This window comes from Equus quagga, chromosome 1, assembly GCF_021613505.1.
Source record: "Equus quagga isolate Etosha38 chromosome 1, UCLA_HA_Equagga_1.0, whole genome shotgun sequence".
NCBI classification, from domain to species: domain Eukaryota; kingdom Metazoa; phylum Chordata; class Mammalia; order Perissodactyla; family Equidae; genus Equus; species Equus quagga.
In genome coordinates, this window is record NC_060267.1 from 176,229,296 (window position 1) to 176,244,198 (window position 14,903).

The 14,903-nt window shown below is 41.3% G+C and overlaps 1 protein-coding gene across 2 annotated transcripts in view; it reads right to left on the minus strand.

Moving 5' to 3' along the window:
- The window catches only part of SLC9A9 (solute carrier family 9 member A9), a 510,438-nt gene that overhangs the window by 369,254 nt on the left and 126,281 nt on the right, over nucleotides 1-14,903 (minus strand). For both annotated transcript variants that reach the window (XM_046685210.1, XM_046685217.1), the window contains exon 5: nucleotides 1,827-1,942. In XM_046685210.1, the coding sequence (XP_046541166.1) occupies nucleotides 1,827-1,942 (116 nt within the window). The remainder of the gene's footprint in view (nucleotides 1-1,826; nucleotides 1,943-14,903) is intronic.

The following is a 14,903-nucleotide window of genomic DNA, read 5'->3' on the forward strand; positions in this document are numbered from 1 at the left end:
AGCTAATAAATCCAAAAAAAAAAAGATAGCATTAGCCTACCACTATTTTGTAACTCCTAATAAATACTAGATTAAGCAGTAATCATCAATGGGGGCTAACGCCATTAACTGAAACTGGGAACTCTAAAATCTAGAGCTTCTCAAACTTTACTGTGCATGTGAATCACTTGAGGATATTGTTAAATTCTAGAATCTGATTCAGTAGGTCTGGAGTTGAGTCTGAGATTCTGCATTTATAACAAGACTACGCGGTGCCTATACTGCTGGTCAGAGGGTCTTCTAAGAAAGAAAAAGCAGTCCCAGACATTTGGCAGCTGGCCTGTTACCATCAGCTGGGCCTTGGTCTTCTCCTGTAGAAAGTAAACAGTTTCACAGAACACCACCACACAAGGTCACTCTGTGACCATGATGAATCGAGATGAAAACAATACCACTGCATAACCACATCTAAACACAAAGAATGAACACTGTCCAAACCACAAAACTGACCGAATATCCTCCTATTATGGCTATTACAAGGCGCTTCTGCTTCTTTACCAATTGTAGCTTTAGGCTCAATTCAGTCTTCCCTCTTGCTGGATAAGACTTACTAAAATGCCCAGTAACCCCACTTCTTGACAGTGTCTAAGCCGGAGCAAAGCCCCAATTCCTTTAAACGCTCCCTAAAATCACCAAACAGAAACCCAAGTCCTATGATCAGTCCTTTCTAATACCCTCCGGGAGGTTCCATGGTTCCTCTGGTGAGCATGCTCTCTCATTACAAAGAGTAATAAACACACCTTGTTCAACTCCAAGTGTGTTCCGGTGGTCTCTGTCAGAGTAGCAATTCAACAGTGTGATGGACCAGGCTGACAGCTGAGTCCCTAACCACTATGTGCTTCCTGATGCGACGCTAAAGAGACTCACAGCCACTGATAAAACAACCTTGCCAAAAAAGATGAACTTGAATTTGATTAAGCCTCTAGATTTAACTATCAGTTTACAAGAACCATATTCAATTCAACTACAAGACAAATTGCCTTTTTCTTCCCAAATAAATGACAAGAAAAATAGAAAGAGGGAGAATATATAGATTAAAAGAGACTCAATAGTCATATCAATCAATTGTAATATGTAGCTCTTATTTGGGTCTTAATTTGTACAAACTACTACACAAACTAATAACGATAATGATAATGACAAAAAGACAATTGGGATATTTAAACAGAGACTAGCTCTTCGATAATATTAAAGAATGATTATTAATATTTTAGGCTTCATAATGGCAATGGTAATTTTTCAAAATACTTACAAATAAAGTGATATGATGTCTAGAATTTGCTTTAACATAATCCAGCCCTGGTGAGAGGGAGTGTAGGGGTGTAGAAAGAAAGACATTGACCATATTTGATAATTGCTGAAGGGCATATGACAATTCTTTTTACTGCTCTTGCTGCTTTTAATATGTTTGAAAAGTTCCATAGTAAACAATTAAAAAAATTCTTTTTTACCGTTTAATTCAATAGATCATTTTTGAAAACAGGCAAGTTGAATGGAGAAAAATTAGGAACTATAGCTCAAAATGGCTACGTGTTCTAGAGAAATAAACTATAATAAATTTTAAAGTCTTTCCCACTACTAAAATTGCTTTCAGATGCATTTTCTGAGAGCCGTGAGAATACTCACCTGTTTATTTCTTTTCTTTTGCTTGTAATCACTAACCGATGTGTCGCTGCAGGTGCAGAGGACTAGGAATTATTAGTATGTAAACCCAGGTGATGGTCTTTAGAGAAACGTTCAGTTTAAATGTTTGATTCTTGAAAAGAAGAAAACATTTGAGAAATTACCTGGATCTGTAGCAGACATCAGGGAACCAAAAAATAAACAGTCAGTGAAATGAAAGTCTCCATTTTTCAACTGGCCAGCATATACCATGGCCTTCACAAAGCCATACATAATTAACCTGTTGAAGAGAAAAATAAGATCTTCAAACACCAAGTTGAATCCTGTGTAAACCCACGTTATCATAGCTAACCTTCTAGTGTGCGTCCTCAATAAGCATCATGGACAAATTACCACTATTCTGCTAATTTATGGCCATGCTGGCTCTCAGTAAACTATCTAAATCTCTTGACTATGAAAGACACCTTTACCAAATATCACGCCTAATTCACCCAGCAAAAGGTAACAGAACAGTTTATAGTATATTTCAATGACAACAAGCTAAGTTTCAAGGATATGAAAAATAACCTGTCAAATATGGCACAGCAAGTCATGCCCACAAATATAGCAGCTGGGTTGACATCTGTAAATGGATTGCTTTTCAGTTTTCTTTGCTTTGTCTGCTAGGGGTGTCTGAAAAGGTTAAATTTCAAGTCTGTCACTGTGATGAGAAGGATATTGGCCACTCACAGGGCACTCAGTCAACCAGTTACTTTACAACAGATGAGTCTCTAGTGTGGCTGGTGTCAGGACACTTCCACACTGGGCAGAGAATCGCTCATAGGGTAGAGCGCCTGTAACTTCAACACACTGAAATGTGCTGAAAATGAGTCCTGAAATGGTTACCTTTTGACCTTGCAAGAAAAGCTGTTCAGGAGATTATACGAGTTTTATAAGCTTACCAAACCCACACCATTGAATGCAAAATTGTCTATTTTGGTCATCATTTGCCACCCTATACCTTTAAAACCATATTTAATCATCTAATTGATTGATATTTCTAAAATCTTGGTAGAGGAAATACAGAAATTGGTGAACTGGACCATAGTAAGATCACTACAAGTGACTCCAGGGGAGTCCCTAGAAACTACGGACCCTCAGACCAATAGACCGACGTTTAAATATGCACACGCATTTAAAGTTAGTTTCCTGAAAAATGTTCTAAGGTTGTGAGCATGGCTAAAAAGGCCAGAAATCAGATAGAAATTGTAATGTCAATGAGAATGCAGATGTTTCAAATTCTGTTAAGAAAAATATCTCCACGAGAGAATATTTCAGACACACCTACATTTAAACCCACGTTCTACCGCCCACTAGCTATATGATTTTAGGGTATTACCAAAACTTTCTGAGCCTCAATATCCTTATTCACGAGGTGGGGATCACAATAATGGTTAGCCCATAGAGTTGTCTGAAGGATCGCCTGAGAGAATACACATTGGTTTCTGGCACATAGTAAATTCTCAATAAGGTTATATTTACTGCTGATAATAGTTATTAAAATAGCTAATATTTACCCACTATTTCCACTTCTTCACATGTTTCAACTCATTTAATCCACACATTGATCCTATAAGGTAGGTACTATTTGCATTTTACAGGTGAGAAAGTTGAACACAGAGTGATCAGGCAATTTGCTCAAAGTGACGCCACTGTTAAGTTGTGAAGCCAGATTTGAACGGCTGGCATTTGGCTCCAGAGCCCGAGCTGTTGACCAGCACAACATATTGCCTAGGTGACTGGTTCTGTATTTTACATTACATGTTTTCTCATATAATATATTCGCAACTACCCCGTGCGGTGGTTGCTCTAGGTAGTACAAAGGGGCAGCAGTGGAGTATCCCTAAGGACTTGGAAATAATATTACCCTCTGAGTTGAACTATTAAGACCACCCATAATGGGTCTCAGCAGAGAGACCCAACACTGCTGTGAAGAGTATGGATTCTAACAAGGGAGTCTGAATCTTGACCAGGCTGAAGGCGTTAACATCTGAAAGATTGTCATGAGTCACAGCAATGGTTGCTGGGAAGAGGCAAGTCCCAGGGGCCTCAGGCATGCTGGTTCAGTCACACTTACCCTGGGGAGGGCATTCTGCTGTTTACCAGGGCGCGCAGCCCCTTAACAAGTAGAGGGAAACTTCATTCAGCTTATTTGTTCATTCAACAGACATTTACTATTGAACCCCCACTCTTTGTCAGGCTTGTGCGAGGTGCTTAAGATGCATCAGTAAACAGAATAAAGATTGCTGCCCATCTGGAGAATGCTTTTGAGCAAGATAGCAATAAAAGATAATCTCATATTTGAGTTATATATGCTATCCACATCACTCTCTGAATTGAGCCTGCGGGTCTGATCAACACTGGGACATTGTGGCCAGTCACGACATCAGCACGGAAATGCTCTCTGACAGTCATCCCTCAGCCTGTTCTGGGGTTAGCACACTTCACCACAGTCCTGTCTCATCTGAGCCACACTTCAAATATGGAGCATCAACAGGCTTTGGAATCAATAGAAACTTTATGACCTGTGACTCTATTTCTGAATTCTATGCCCATTAGTTAATTTTACAGGTTAGGAGTCTGAGGCTGAGAATTAAAATAACTTTCCCAACCAGCCTGTGGCCGAGCGGTTAGCTTGCACGCTCTGCTTCAGCAGCCCAGGTTTTCGCCAGTTTAGATCCTGGGCACAGACATGGCACCACTCATCAAGCTATGCTGAGGCGGCATCCCACATGCCACAACTAGAAGGACCCACAACTAAAATATACAACTATGTGCTGGGGAGCTTTGGGGAGAAGAAGGAAAAATAAAGTCTTAAAAAAATGACATGCCCCATATTGCATAGAAGCCATTAAATTGGATAAAATACAAAATATATACATATGTACTACCCAGGCTTGGCAAGGTTATGGAAACTAGAAGCCTCATATACAATTGATGGAAATGAAATTAAATTCCTTATGGAAACCAATTTGACAATTTATGTTAAAAGTATTAAATTTTTTATATTCTATAGCTTACTAATTGGTTTCCTAAGAATTTATGCCAAGAAATTAATCAAATACATTCCAAAAGGTCTGTATTCAGATTATTTCAGATTACTATTGCTCATAAGAGTGAAAAATCAAAGCAATCTAAATGTCCAGTGAATAAATTACAGAACACACATGTGATGAATCAATATGCAGCTATTAATACCATATACCAGACTGTACACTAGGCACAGAAAGTAAATTGACACAGCAAATTATAAAGTGGTAATAAATAATTTCTAATGTTATAAAAATTGAACATACTTAGGCATACATACAGATACAAAATGACCAGAAGCATATGGTCTAGGATGTTAATATTGGTTATATAACAGAATGACACGTGACTATTTTCTTTTTTTACTTTTTTCCATTTTTCCAATTCTTTTTAAATAGGTTACAGTAAAAACAAATAGCGTACATTAGTGATTCCTAGTATGTGACACAATAAACATTCATTGTGTCATTGAATCCTCAAAATTCTATGAGTTAGGCATTATAATTATTCCTTTTTACAAAGGAGAAAATTAGGATTCAGAGTTAAGTAACTTGCCTAAGGTCGCGGAAGTTAGCTTGTGACAGCTGGATTTGAGCCCAGGCAGCTGGATGCCAAAGCCTACATTCTTACTGACCAACTCTATAAAGCTTTCGTATTGCTTTGAAATGAGGAGGAACACGCACGTACACACACAACCCTAAACGCACAGTTTATTTAAAAAAAAAAAGTAAGTGAGTTATTTACTCCAAATCAACTCCCAGACATAAAATAACTATAATTCCAATAGCTTCCTTGAGATAATACCAAGAAAAGAAAACAACAACAGAAAAGCTCAGTTCAGTATGAGCACCATATGGTCATTGTTATTATTAGTAACAACAACGGTCATTATCACGGGTAATTATAAGAAGTCAGTAATTAGTGTGCATCTACTATGTGCCAGCCACTCCTTTCTAAGTGGTAGCAATTGTCATTGCTGCTACATTATTATTAATAAAAACTAAGTAGTTATAATTGTATTAACTGGGAGACTAAAAACATGAACCCATTAGCAACCACCATCTTCTCACAGAGTGGTATGTTCTATTAGCACTTCACAGAAAGTACTTGAGATGGCTCAGGATACAGGAAAGAGGTGGTTTGATGGGGAGAGGGAATCCAAGGAGGTCCAGGACATGCAATGCCACAAAGAAGATGGACCCAAGTGAGATATCCTCCCGGGGTCAGTCTGTGCTCGGCGACAGCCCAGGTATCAGGGATGGGCAAAAGCAGAACTGCCTCATGAAAAGAAAAATTCTTGATAACATTGATTTCAACAAATATCCGCTTAGTGCTATTCTTTGAAAAGCAGAGTGTTTGTGCTACGGAGGATACAAAGGTGGAAACCCATGACCTGCCCCAAAGAGTCCAGTATCACAGGATGGCAGTCGCGTCACTGATGCTAAGAGAAGGCACTGGGTAAAAGAGAACTTGGGGAAATGCCCAACACAATGTTCCACACGCTCACTTTATTGAGTGTTTGTGACACACGTACTGATTTTAAATTTCATGAGCTTGTTTCACACTATTAAAATTCCACACCTAAAGGCATGTTGCAAAAATGTTTCAAAACAAAAAGTTGCAGAAGGCTCAATTGCTTGGATGATTTTTAAGTATGCCATCTTAATCTCTCTCAGTATTTTTAAAAAAGAATATTATGTCTTCTTCTTTTTAAAAATAGTCTTGATCAAGCTATGAATAGATCTACTGGAAAAGGCAGTCTTTGAACTGCTAGGAACAAGCAAGGGGAGGTATCGTCAGTTTGGAGACATAGCTGTGTGGACCCGTCCCGTGGACTGTCAGAGAAGCCCATCCCTGCCCGTGGGAGCACGTGAAGCAGGCCCCTCCGTGGAGCTCCTCACTCTGCAGTGGGAAAGCCCAGAACCAACAGGCTCTGGACGCGACATGAAGGTTATAATCTGCATCTCTATTTCAGATTTCTATACCCAAATATTCTTCTTTGGAGAAGTATCTTTCCCTATTTATTTGTTCATATTTTATGGAGAGTTCCAATCTTACATTTTCTGTGTTTCGAGGGCATGCATTTATGGAGAACTCATAAATTCATTTTTTAAAGCTTTATTGAGATATAATTGACCTATAACTGTGTAAGTTTAAGGTGTACAATGTGATGATTTGATATATGTATATATTGCAAAATGATTACCATCATAAAGTTAGTTAACACATTCATCACCTCACAGTTAAAATATTTTTGTGTGTGGTGAGAACTTTTAAGATCGACTCTCTTAGCAACTTCCAAACATACAATGGTACTGTTAGCTAGTCTCCATGCTGCACATGACATCCTCGGCACTTATTCATCTTATAACTGGAAGTTTGTACCCTTTGACCATCTTCATTCACTTCTCCCATCCTAACCCTCTGCCCCTGGCAACCACCAATCTATTCTCTGTTCCTATAAGGGAACTCATAATTTCTCAGCGCTGAGCTGGATGCGATTCAGAAGGTCTTCTAGTCAAATTCATTCATTCACTCCCTCATACACTTATTAATTTGTTCACTAACTCATTCATTCAACAAATAATTAACAATGGACATAATTCCTTCTCTCAGGGAGCTTACATTTTATTGGCAGAGCCCAACACTTAATAGCTGATTTATAATTTGTTATTTTATTAGTATCTTGGTTAAGTCCTGTGGAGAGATGTGTACTGCACATGTGCACACACGTGCACAATGGGAACATTGAAGGGGACTTCATATGGAAAGGATCACAAGTTCAGTCCTAGCAATGCTGAGATTGAAGAGCTGGTTGGACTGTTGGGTATTAGATTTGGATCTCAATGAAGGGTTTGCTCAGGAAACAGATTTGAGAGCAGACACCTTGGGTATGCACGAAAGTCTGAAGAGAACGTAAAGTGGAAGAGAGCCTACAACTGAGGCCTGGGGAATTCCAGAATGTGAAGATGAGGTAGAGACAATGAGGCAGCTGAGGATACCGAGAATCAGGCAACAGACACATGGGTGAAATCTAGTAGAGCATCACAAGAGTCAAGAGAAGAAAGTGTTTCAAGGATAAAATAAATAAGGTTGAATGCTGCCAAGAGGGCCATTTTACTTAATGTCATTAGGAGCGTGGGAGCTAAAGCGAGATTAGAATGGGTTGAAGAGCTCATAGAAAATAAGGAAACTGAGACAGGAACACAACCAACTCTTCTGAGAAGTTTGGCTGTGAGGGAAGGCAGCTCTGTCTCCAGACAGAGGAGGGATTGGGGTGAGACTTGAGTTGATTGTAAAGACATGAGGAAGAAGTTGTGAAGAAGCTCACATCTCATGGGAACTTACAAATGGGGATTACAAATTCATAATTCTGTTGTCAAGACTAGCGCCATGAGGCAGTGAGTCTGACTTTGCATGGAATTATTCAGGCCTCAGAGAGTCTATAGGACCATGGGCTCCTATGGGTGTCAAAGGGATGATTCTCTTCTTTTGTCACTGTTTCTCACTGTATATATATGCCATTTGTGTATATGTATGTAATGTATACACATTAAGTCCTATAAGAAATGCAAACAGGGGCCAGCTTGGCAGCGTAGTGGTTACGTTCATGCACTCCACTTCAGTGGCCTGGGGTTTGAGGGTTCGGATCCAGGGTGCAGACCTACACACTACTCATCAAACCATGCTGTGGCAGTGTCCCACATACAAAATAGAGGAAGATGGGCACAGATATTAGTCCAGGGCCAATATTCCTCACAAAAAAAAAAAAAAGAAAGAAAGAAATGCAATTTCCACTCTAGCAAGGAGAGACAAATCACCTATGTTGGCAAAACATGTGATAGAAAGTGGTAAGTATCCTAGGAGAGGTGCAGATTGAGTGCACTGAATTCACAGAGGAGAACAAGCTCTCTTTACTTGGGGACACAGGAAAGGCTCTGAGAGGAAGATGGCATATTTGCTGAACCTGAAATAAACACTGAAGTAATGAGACTGCCAGTGATGTCCCATCTATATGTGGGATGTCTCAACTACTGATGTTTTTTCCTAGAATGCAAAACCTTTCCTACGAAGGTGGTTCCTTCTTGAATCATTACAAAACCCAATGGTCAAACAAATGAAACCCCTCCTTTGGTAATCCAGGGACCATCTGCCATCTGCCACCCACTGTAGACATGAAGGGGCAAGGCTTGTCCCGGCTGAGCTGTGGCTCCACTTCTGGCTTTCAGCTCAGCCCCCAGTACAGGCTGCTGTGCCCCTAGAGCCTCAAAGCCTGTGGGCCCCGTTGTACCTGAAGCAGGTGCTCAGGTCGCACAAGGCTAGATGGCCCCTTTGCTTCTTTCTACCTTTCCTACCAGGCTCAAGACATTGCTCCTTTTACTTCATCGAAGGTTGGGGAGAAGAAGAAGATAAAGGAGTCAGTTGGGTGGCTTGCGGACATATTATGAGCACGGGGGATCAGGTGAAGCCCCACTCAGCTTTGCCATGGTGACAGGTGACCCCCTGTCCAGTTCCTACAGCAGATGTCTTGTACAAGGAACTATGAAGACAGTGGACTGCCTGCTCTCAATCCTCTCTCCTCTGAAAGGGGTGGAGGAAGACAGGCTTTAGAGGAAGGGGAAGGTTGCGTCCAATTTTTTGTCTATAAGCGGAAAGAGGAGGCTGGTTAGGGAACGGGATGGGGTAGGAGGAAGGGGAGCAGTGAGGGGAGGGTTCTTTGTCAGGGGAATAAGTGTGTGTGTTGAGGTTGGAAAATTCTATGCCAGGACATTTGGCCACGCAAATATTTTGTTTGAAACAGCCATCACCAAGACAACTACATCCTACAGTTCTCTCTATCCATGCCCTCTACTCTATTCTTACCTGCCAACACCCCTGTGGAACTTTATTTTTCTCAAGGCACCTATCTGTCATTGGGTAGGGGACCCTCTGGCCCTGAAATTTTAAGAAGGAATAAAAGTAATGGGAATAAGAGTGAGGGTAGTGGGGAGGGAATGAACATTTGAACATTTGTCGAGTACCTACTCTGTGCCAGGCCCCATATTAGTACATTTATATATTTTTTAGTCTCCACACACACACACACAGACACACACCCCCACACAGACACCAGTTGGGAAGCCATCATGAATCTTACTTTATAAACAAGAAAACCCAACAAGTGATAGAAATGAGATTTAAACACATGTTCCTTTCTACTTTTTGCTATTGGACACTAAATAGAAAATTTAAGATATCTTTGCCTTGATTTCCCAAATTTAAAAAGTCAATTACTATGTTCTTTGCTCCTGGTAGAATGTCTTTGACATGATACATATGGGACCAGCTCTTCAAGGGGAAGGCATGGCCTAGGAGACCTTCCTTTTAGGCACCAGTTTTCGCTGTAGAGGGTATGGAAAGCATCACGGCTGCCATGATTCTCCCTTTAAGCCAGTTCTAGATCAGGCTTCCTGTGGACCAAGAAGACAACATGGCCACCATATTTTTTCAAGAATGGAAACGGTCCAGAGGGGAGGTTGTGATGAAATACGCTGTTCTTTAACCATGGCTGGGGTCCAAGGCTCTGGGACCTTGGGACGTTTGGAACAAAGTGAAGGGAGTCCATTTCCCACATACTCTTACTGTCTGCTTGCCTGCCAACTTGCCACCTTCCTCAGCCTCCCCCAGAGGCTTCACTTACTCCTGTAGTTTTTTGCCAATTCCTGCTCCTACAGCAACCCTCGCAGGTGCCTGCTGGGAATCAAGCCTCTCTTCTGTTAAGCGCTTCAAAGTTCTTGGAGGAAATGTGATATAAATCCCAAGCATGAATATGGAATGGGCATAAGTCACAATGCTACCATGCAGTAGGAGGTAGCGATCTACTGAAAGACGAACCACACTCGGTGAGAACTTGACCAGGCATCGTGATTGCATGTCTACTCACAGCCACTCTCTGGGAGCATGCTGGCTCATGCAGGGGTGAAAGGGGATCACTTCTGAGAAGACTGAGAGGAGCAACGAAGGCAGTGCAGAACTCAGCCACACTCACTAAAGGCATCAGGCACCCAAGTGACAACCTCCCTTACAGAGCTTGTCAGCCCTCGCCAGCATCCTGGGATGCATGGCCCTTAAGGTGCTCTGAGTAATCTCGGTTCCTTACCTTTCTCTACTCCCTGGGCATCCCACCTTCTCTTTTCAGAAAACCATGCTTAGCGCTCACTGGATATAATCACAGCTCTCTCGCTCCCACCCCTCTTTCAACTTGTATTCCCACTGTCCATCCTCTGACATGGTTTACAAAGCTCTCTTCTTTATCTCATCCAGGTCCTAAATTCCACCCATGCATTCTTTGCATGCCCATCTTACCTGACTAATTTGAATAGAGAGAGCACATCTGGAATGTTCTGCCTTCTGTACTCTGTTCCCATCTCCATTCTATGCACACATTACCCAGCCTTGCTAGGTGCTAAGAGTTACAAAAACAAATCTGATGGGGCTTCTGTCTACTAGGAGCTCACAGCTTAGGGGAAGGGATAAGCAACATGTGTACATAACTGCACTACTAAGTGAAAACTAACAAGTTTGGTAAGAAAGCTAAAGATAAAGTGATATGAGATTCAGAGGAGGCAGGGAGAACCATGATCTGGGGAAAGAAGGCATTGAAGGTGAATCTTTCTTGAAAGGCAGATGGGGTCAGACATAAATAGGAGGAGGAGGCACAGGGTTGGTCACTGTTGGAAAAGGTAACATGGGCCACCAAAACAAGCAAGTGGTAACACATGAGATGTGGACAGTGAACTTGAGTAATTCAGTGTGATGGATTCTTCCACAATGTATTGCTACATAGTCTAATTCAGTGGTTCTCAAATTTTGCTGCATATCAGAATCACAGAGGGAGCTTTGAAAATCATGACACCTGGAACTGGTGCAGCCACTATGGAAAACAGTATGGAGATTCCTCAAAAAGTTAAAAATAGAAATACCTTATGACCCAGCCATCCCACTACTGGGTATCTATCCTAAGAGCCTGAAATCAGCAATTCCAAAGGTCCCATGCACCCCTATGTTCATCACAGCATTATTCATAATAGCCAAGTCATGGAACCAACCTAAGTGCCCAGCAACTGATGATTGGATAAAGAAGATAGGGTATATATATACCATGGAATACTACTCAGCCATAAAAAAGGACAAAGTCGTCCCATTCACAACAACATGGATAGACCTTGAGGGTATTATGCTGAGCGAAATAAGCCAGACAGAGAAAGATGAACTCTGTATGAGTCCATTCATAGGTGGTAGTTAACATATAGACAAAGAGAACTGATCGGTGGTTACCAGGGGAAAGGGGGATGGGGGGAGGGCACTAGGGGTGAAGTGGCGTACCTACAACAAGACTAATAATGATGTACAACTGTAATTTCACAAGGTTGTTAACTATCATAATCTTAACAAAAAAAAAATCATGACACCTGGGCAAAATTCCAGACCAAGTATATCAGAATCTCTTCAGGGGGGACTCAGGCATCAGTATTTTTTAACGTTCTTCTATTGTTCCAATTTGCAGCCAGGATCTAGAACATCTTGCCTCTAATGTCCAGACCAATCACCTGGGGATCATCAGGTCCGGAGTGAGGCCTGAGATTCTGCATTTCTAGTGAGCTCTCAGTTGGTGCAGATGCTGCTGGTCCCAGGTCACATTCTGAGTAGGAGACTTTAAAGGAAGACGCTGTTAATTAGGCAGAACCACTCAGCCGTTTGTATGCATTCTGGCCCTGACGGTAAACTCCTTAAGAGGGCAGCACTTTGATTCACAAATAGAGCTTGCCCGAGAGGCAATTAATACAGGGCCACGTACAGATAAGCACCTAACACCCACTGCTTGGTGACTTGGTCTCCCCGTTCACTTCTGGGTGAGAGGCGAGGACTAGCGAACAGCATGTGAGGATTCAAGATATTGCTACTTCTCGGCTCCAGTTTGAAGCTCCTTGCAGAAGAAAATTAAAAAGGAGTAGGGAAGAGGGAGTGAAGGAATGTCTCACCCACTAAAATGTAAAACTGAACGGACCCCAGCTGTGCCTTTGATCTATAGCTCCACAGAGACTTCCTCCCCACGTACAGAGACACATCCTTCGCTGACAAAGGGAAGGAGCTGGACAATTGCTTTGGTCTCATTACACCCGAGGCTGGTCACTGCTAAGTCCTATTGAGTTTTCAAAAGTGGTAAAGGCAATCTTCAAGCTTTTCTTTTTAAATATTTTTTAAAATACTAGCAGAAATTGCATGTTCATTATAGGAATACTGTGCCAGTTAGATAAAACAGGTTTCTTTGCTTCAGGCTGAACGATACCAACTCAGAAGCTCTGATTGGCAGTATAAATATGTGTGTGTGTGCATGCATTTGTGTATTACATATATACACACACCTATCTAGACATATATGTACATAGGTATATACATATATTCATATGATCTTTGATTAATAACAAGTAAGGAAGCCTGTACAAAATATCCCAAAGTCTGAAATTCTTCCAGGCTAAAGCAGCAAGAGAAAACCCCACTGCCCTGTCCTCTCTGGCTCTTGGTCAATATTTTTCACCTTTAAAAACACATGCATGACTGTTCCCTCATGTGCCCTCACCCCTCCTGGGAGGTGGAGGAAATCAAGGTCCATTATTCTCCTGTCACAGATGAAGTAACTGCCACAACAAACTTGGAGGCCTGTCTACCATCTTACAGCCTTTGGGCCGCCATTTTTCTTCAAGTGTGAAACTGAAACACTGTTGGGAATCAGCTATTTAGATCAGGAAAAAAAAAAAAAAACCCCGAAGACTATTCAACCCAGAATCCCTATTTAAAAGTACAGAAACTATGACCCACCCAGGTTGATGGCTTGGTCAAAGTCACATTGAACCCGGCAGGTAGAGGAGCCAGGAATGGAAAGCCAGTTTTCTCCCAAAGAGATTTTGCCAGAACTGGCTGTTTCCAAGACTGCTGCCTGGGATTTCAGCAAAGGGAATAAAACCTGTGATTCGAAGATAACTTGCCTAATCTGTCATGCCCAGGAAATATTCCATCCCTTTTCACATTCCCTGAAGCATATTTATGTTCTTCAGCTGAACCATTTGGAACCCTAAAGCCGACTGCTGGTTGTGATAGGATGTAAATAAAAAGAAAATGCAACTCTCTGGATCTTCCCCAATCAGCTCAATCTTCCAGCAAGCAGCAAGCTTATAAATAATGTAGATATTTAAAACATATTTAGCTCATATTAAGATGTTACACTATTTACTGTTTGATTGATGGTTTAAAATATATTATCATTATTGATGACAAGATAGAATGAACAATCTATCCTGTGCATGATGAAAATCAAACATTAATTCCTTGCCCTGATTCTTCCTTTTCAACCATGTCAATATATTTTTGAAAGCTTTTTGATCTAGTATGGAGAGCTTCAAATGGCCTGTTTTGTTTACGACGCATGTAACACAACTCGTTACTGGAAATTGCTTTGTAGTTGTAAAGCAAACTTCTTTTGTAATATTTCAAATCACTTTTCAGAGCAGACAAACTGTTCTCAAGGGCTTCACTTCTAATAACAGAGTTTACCCACTAATCAGATAGAGAAGAAATCACCAAAATACTTCAGAGGAGAAGAAAACAATAAAGTATTTAGTCCCGTAAAGTAATTATTGCCTGAGATGCTGAGCTTCGAGATCATTGCTCCTGCTCCCCATCACCCCAGCAACACAAATATCTGCTAAAGAAGGTCATTTGGTTTGCTGAATTTTGTTACTCCCTAGTGTCCCAGGCATAATATGAATGGAGCAGGCTCAGGACTAGATCTATGTGGAGCCAGCCTGACCAATCCGTGGGAACATTTCTGACAATCACCCAGTCATCTGGTCTACTCCACACCAGAGAATTGACGTAACTTGATCCTCAGCTATGCCCCTACTTCCTGTCTACTAACCTCCATCCTTTTGACACATGGACTGGCTTTACACTATAAGGTAGTGAACTGTAGACAGTTCTGCATGTCCCCACGTGATTTGAGTTGAATGGGCTTTGAATTCAACTGTGAGACAGAACCTGGTCGTGTGAACCATCTGCAGATGAGGGTCAAGTAAGGGGGCCAATAGTTAATGACTCGATTTCTTAACAACTGCATTCCCCCGGAGAACAAAGTA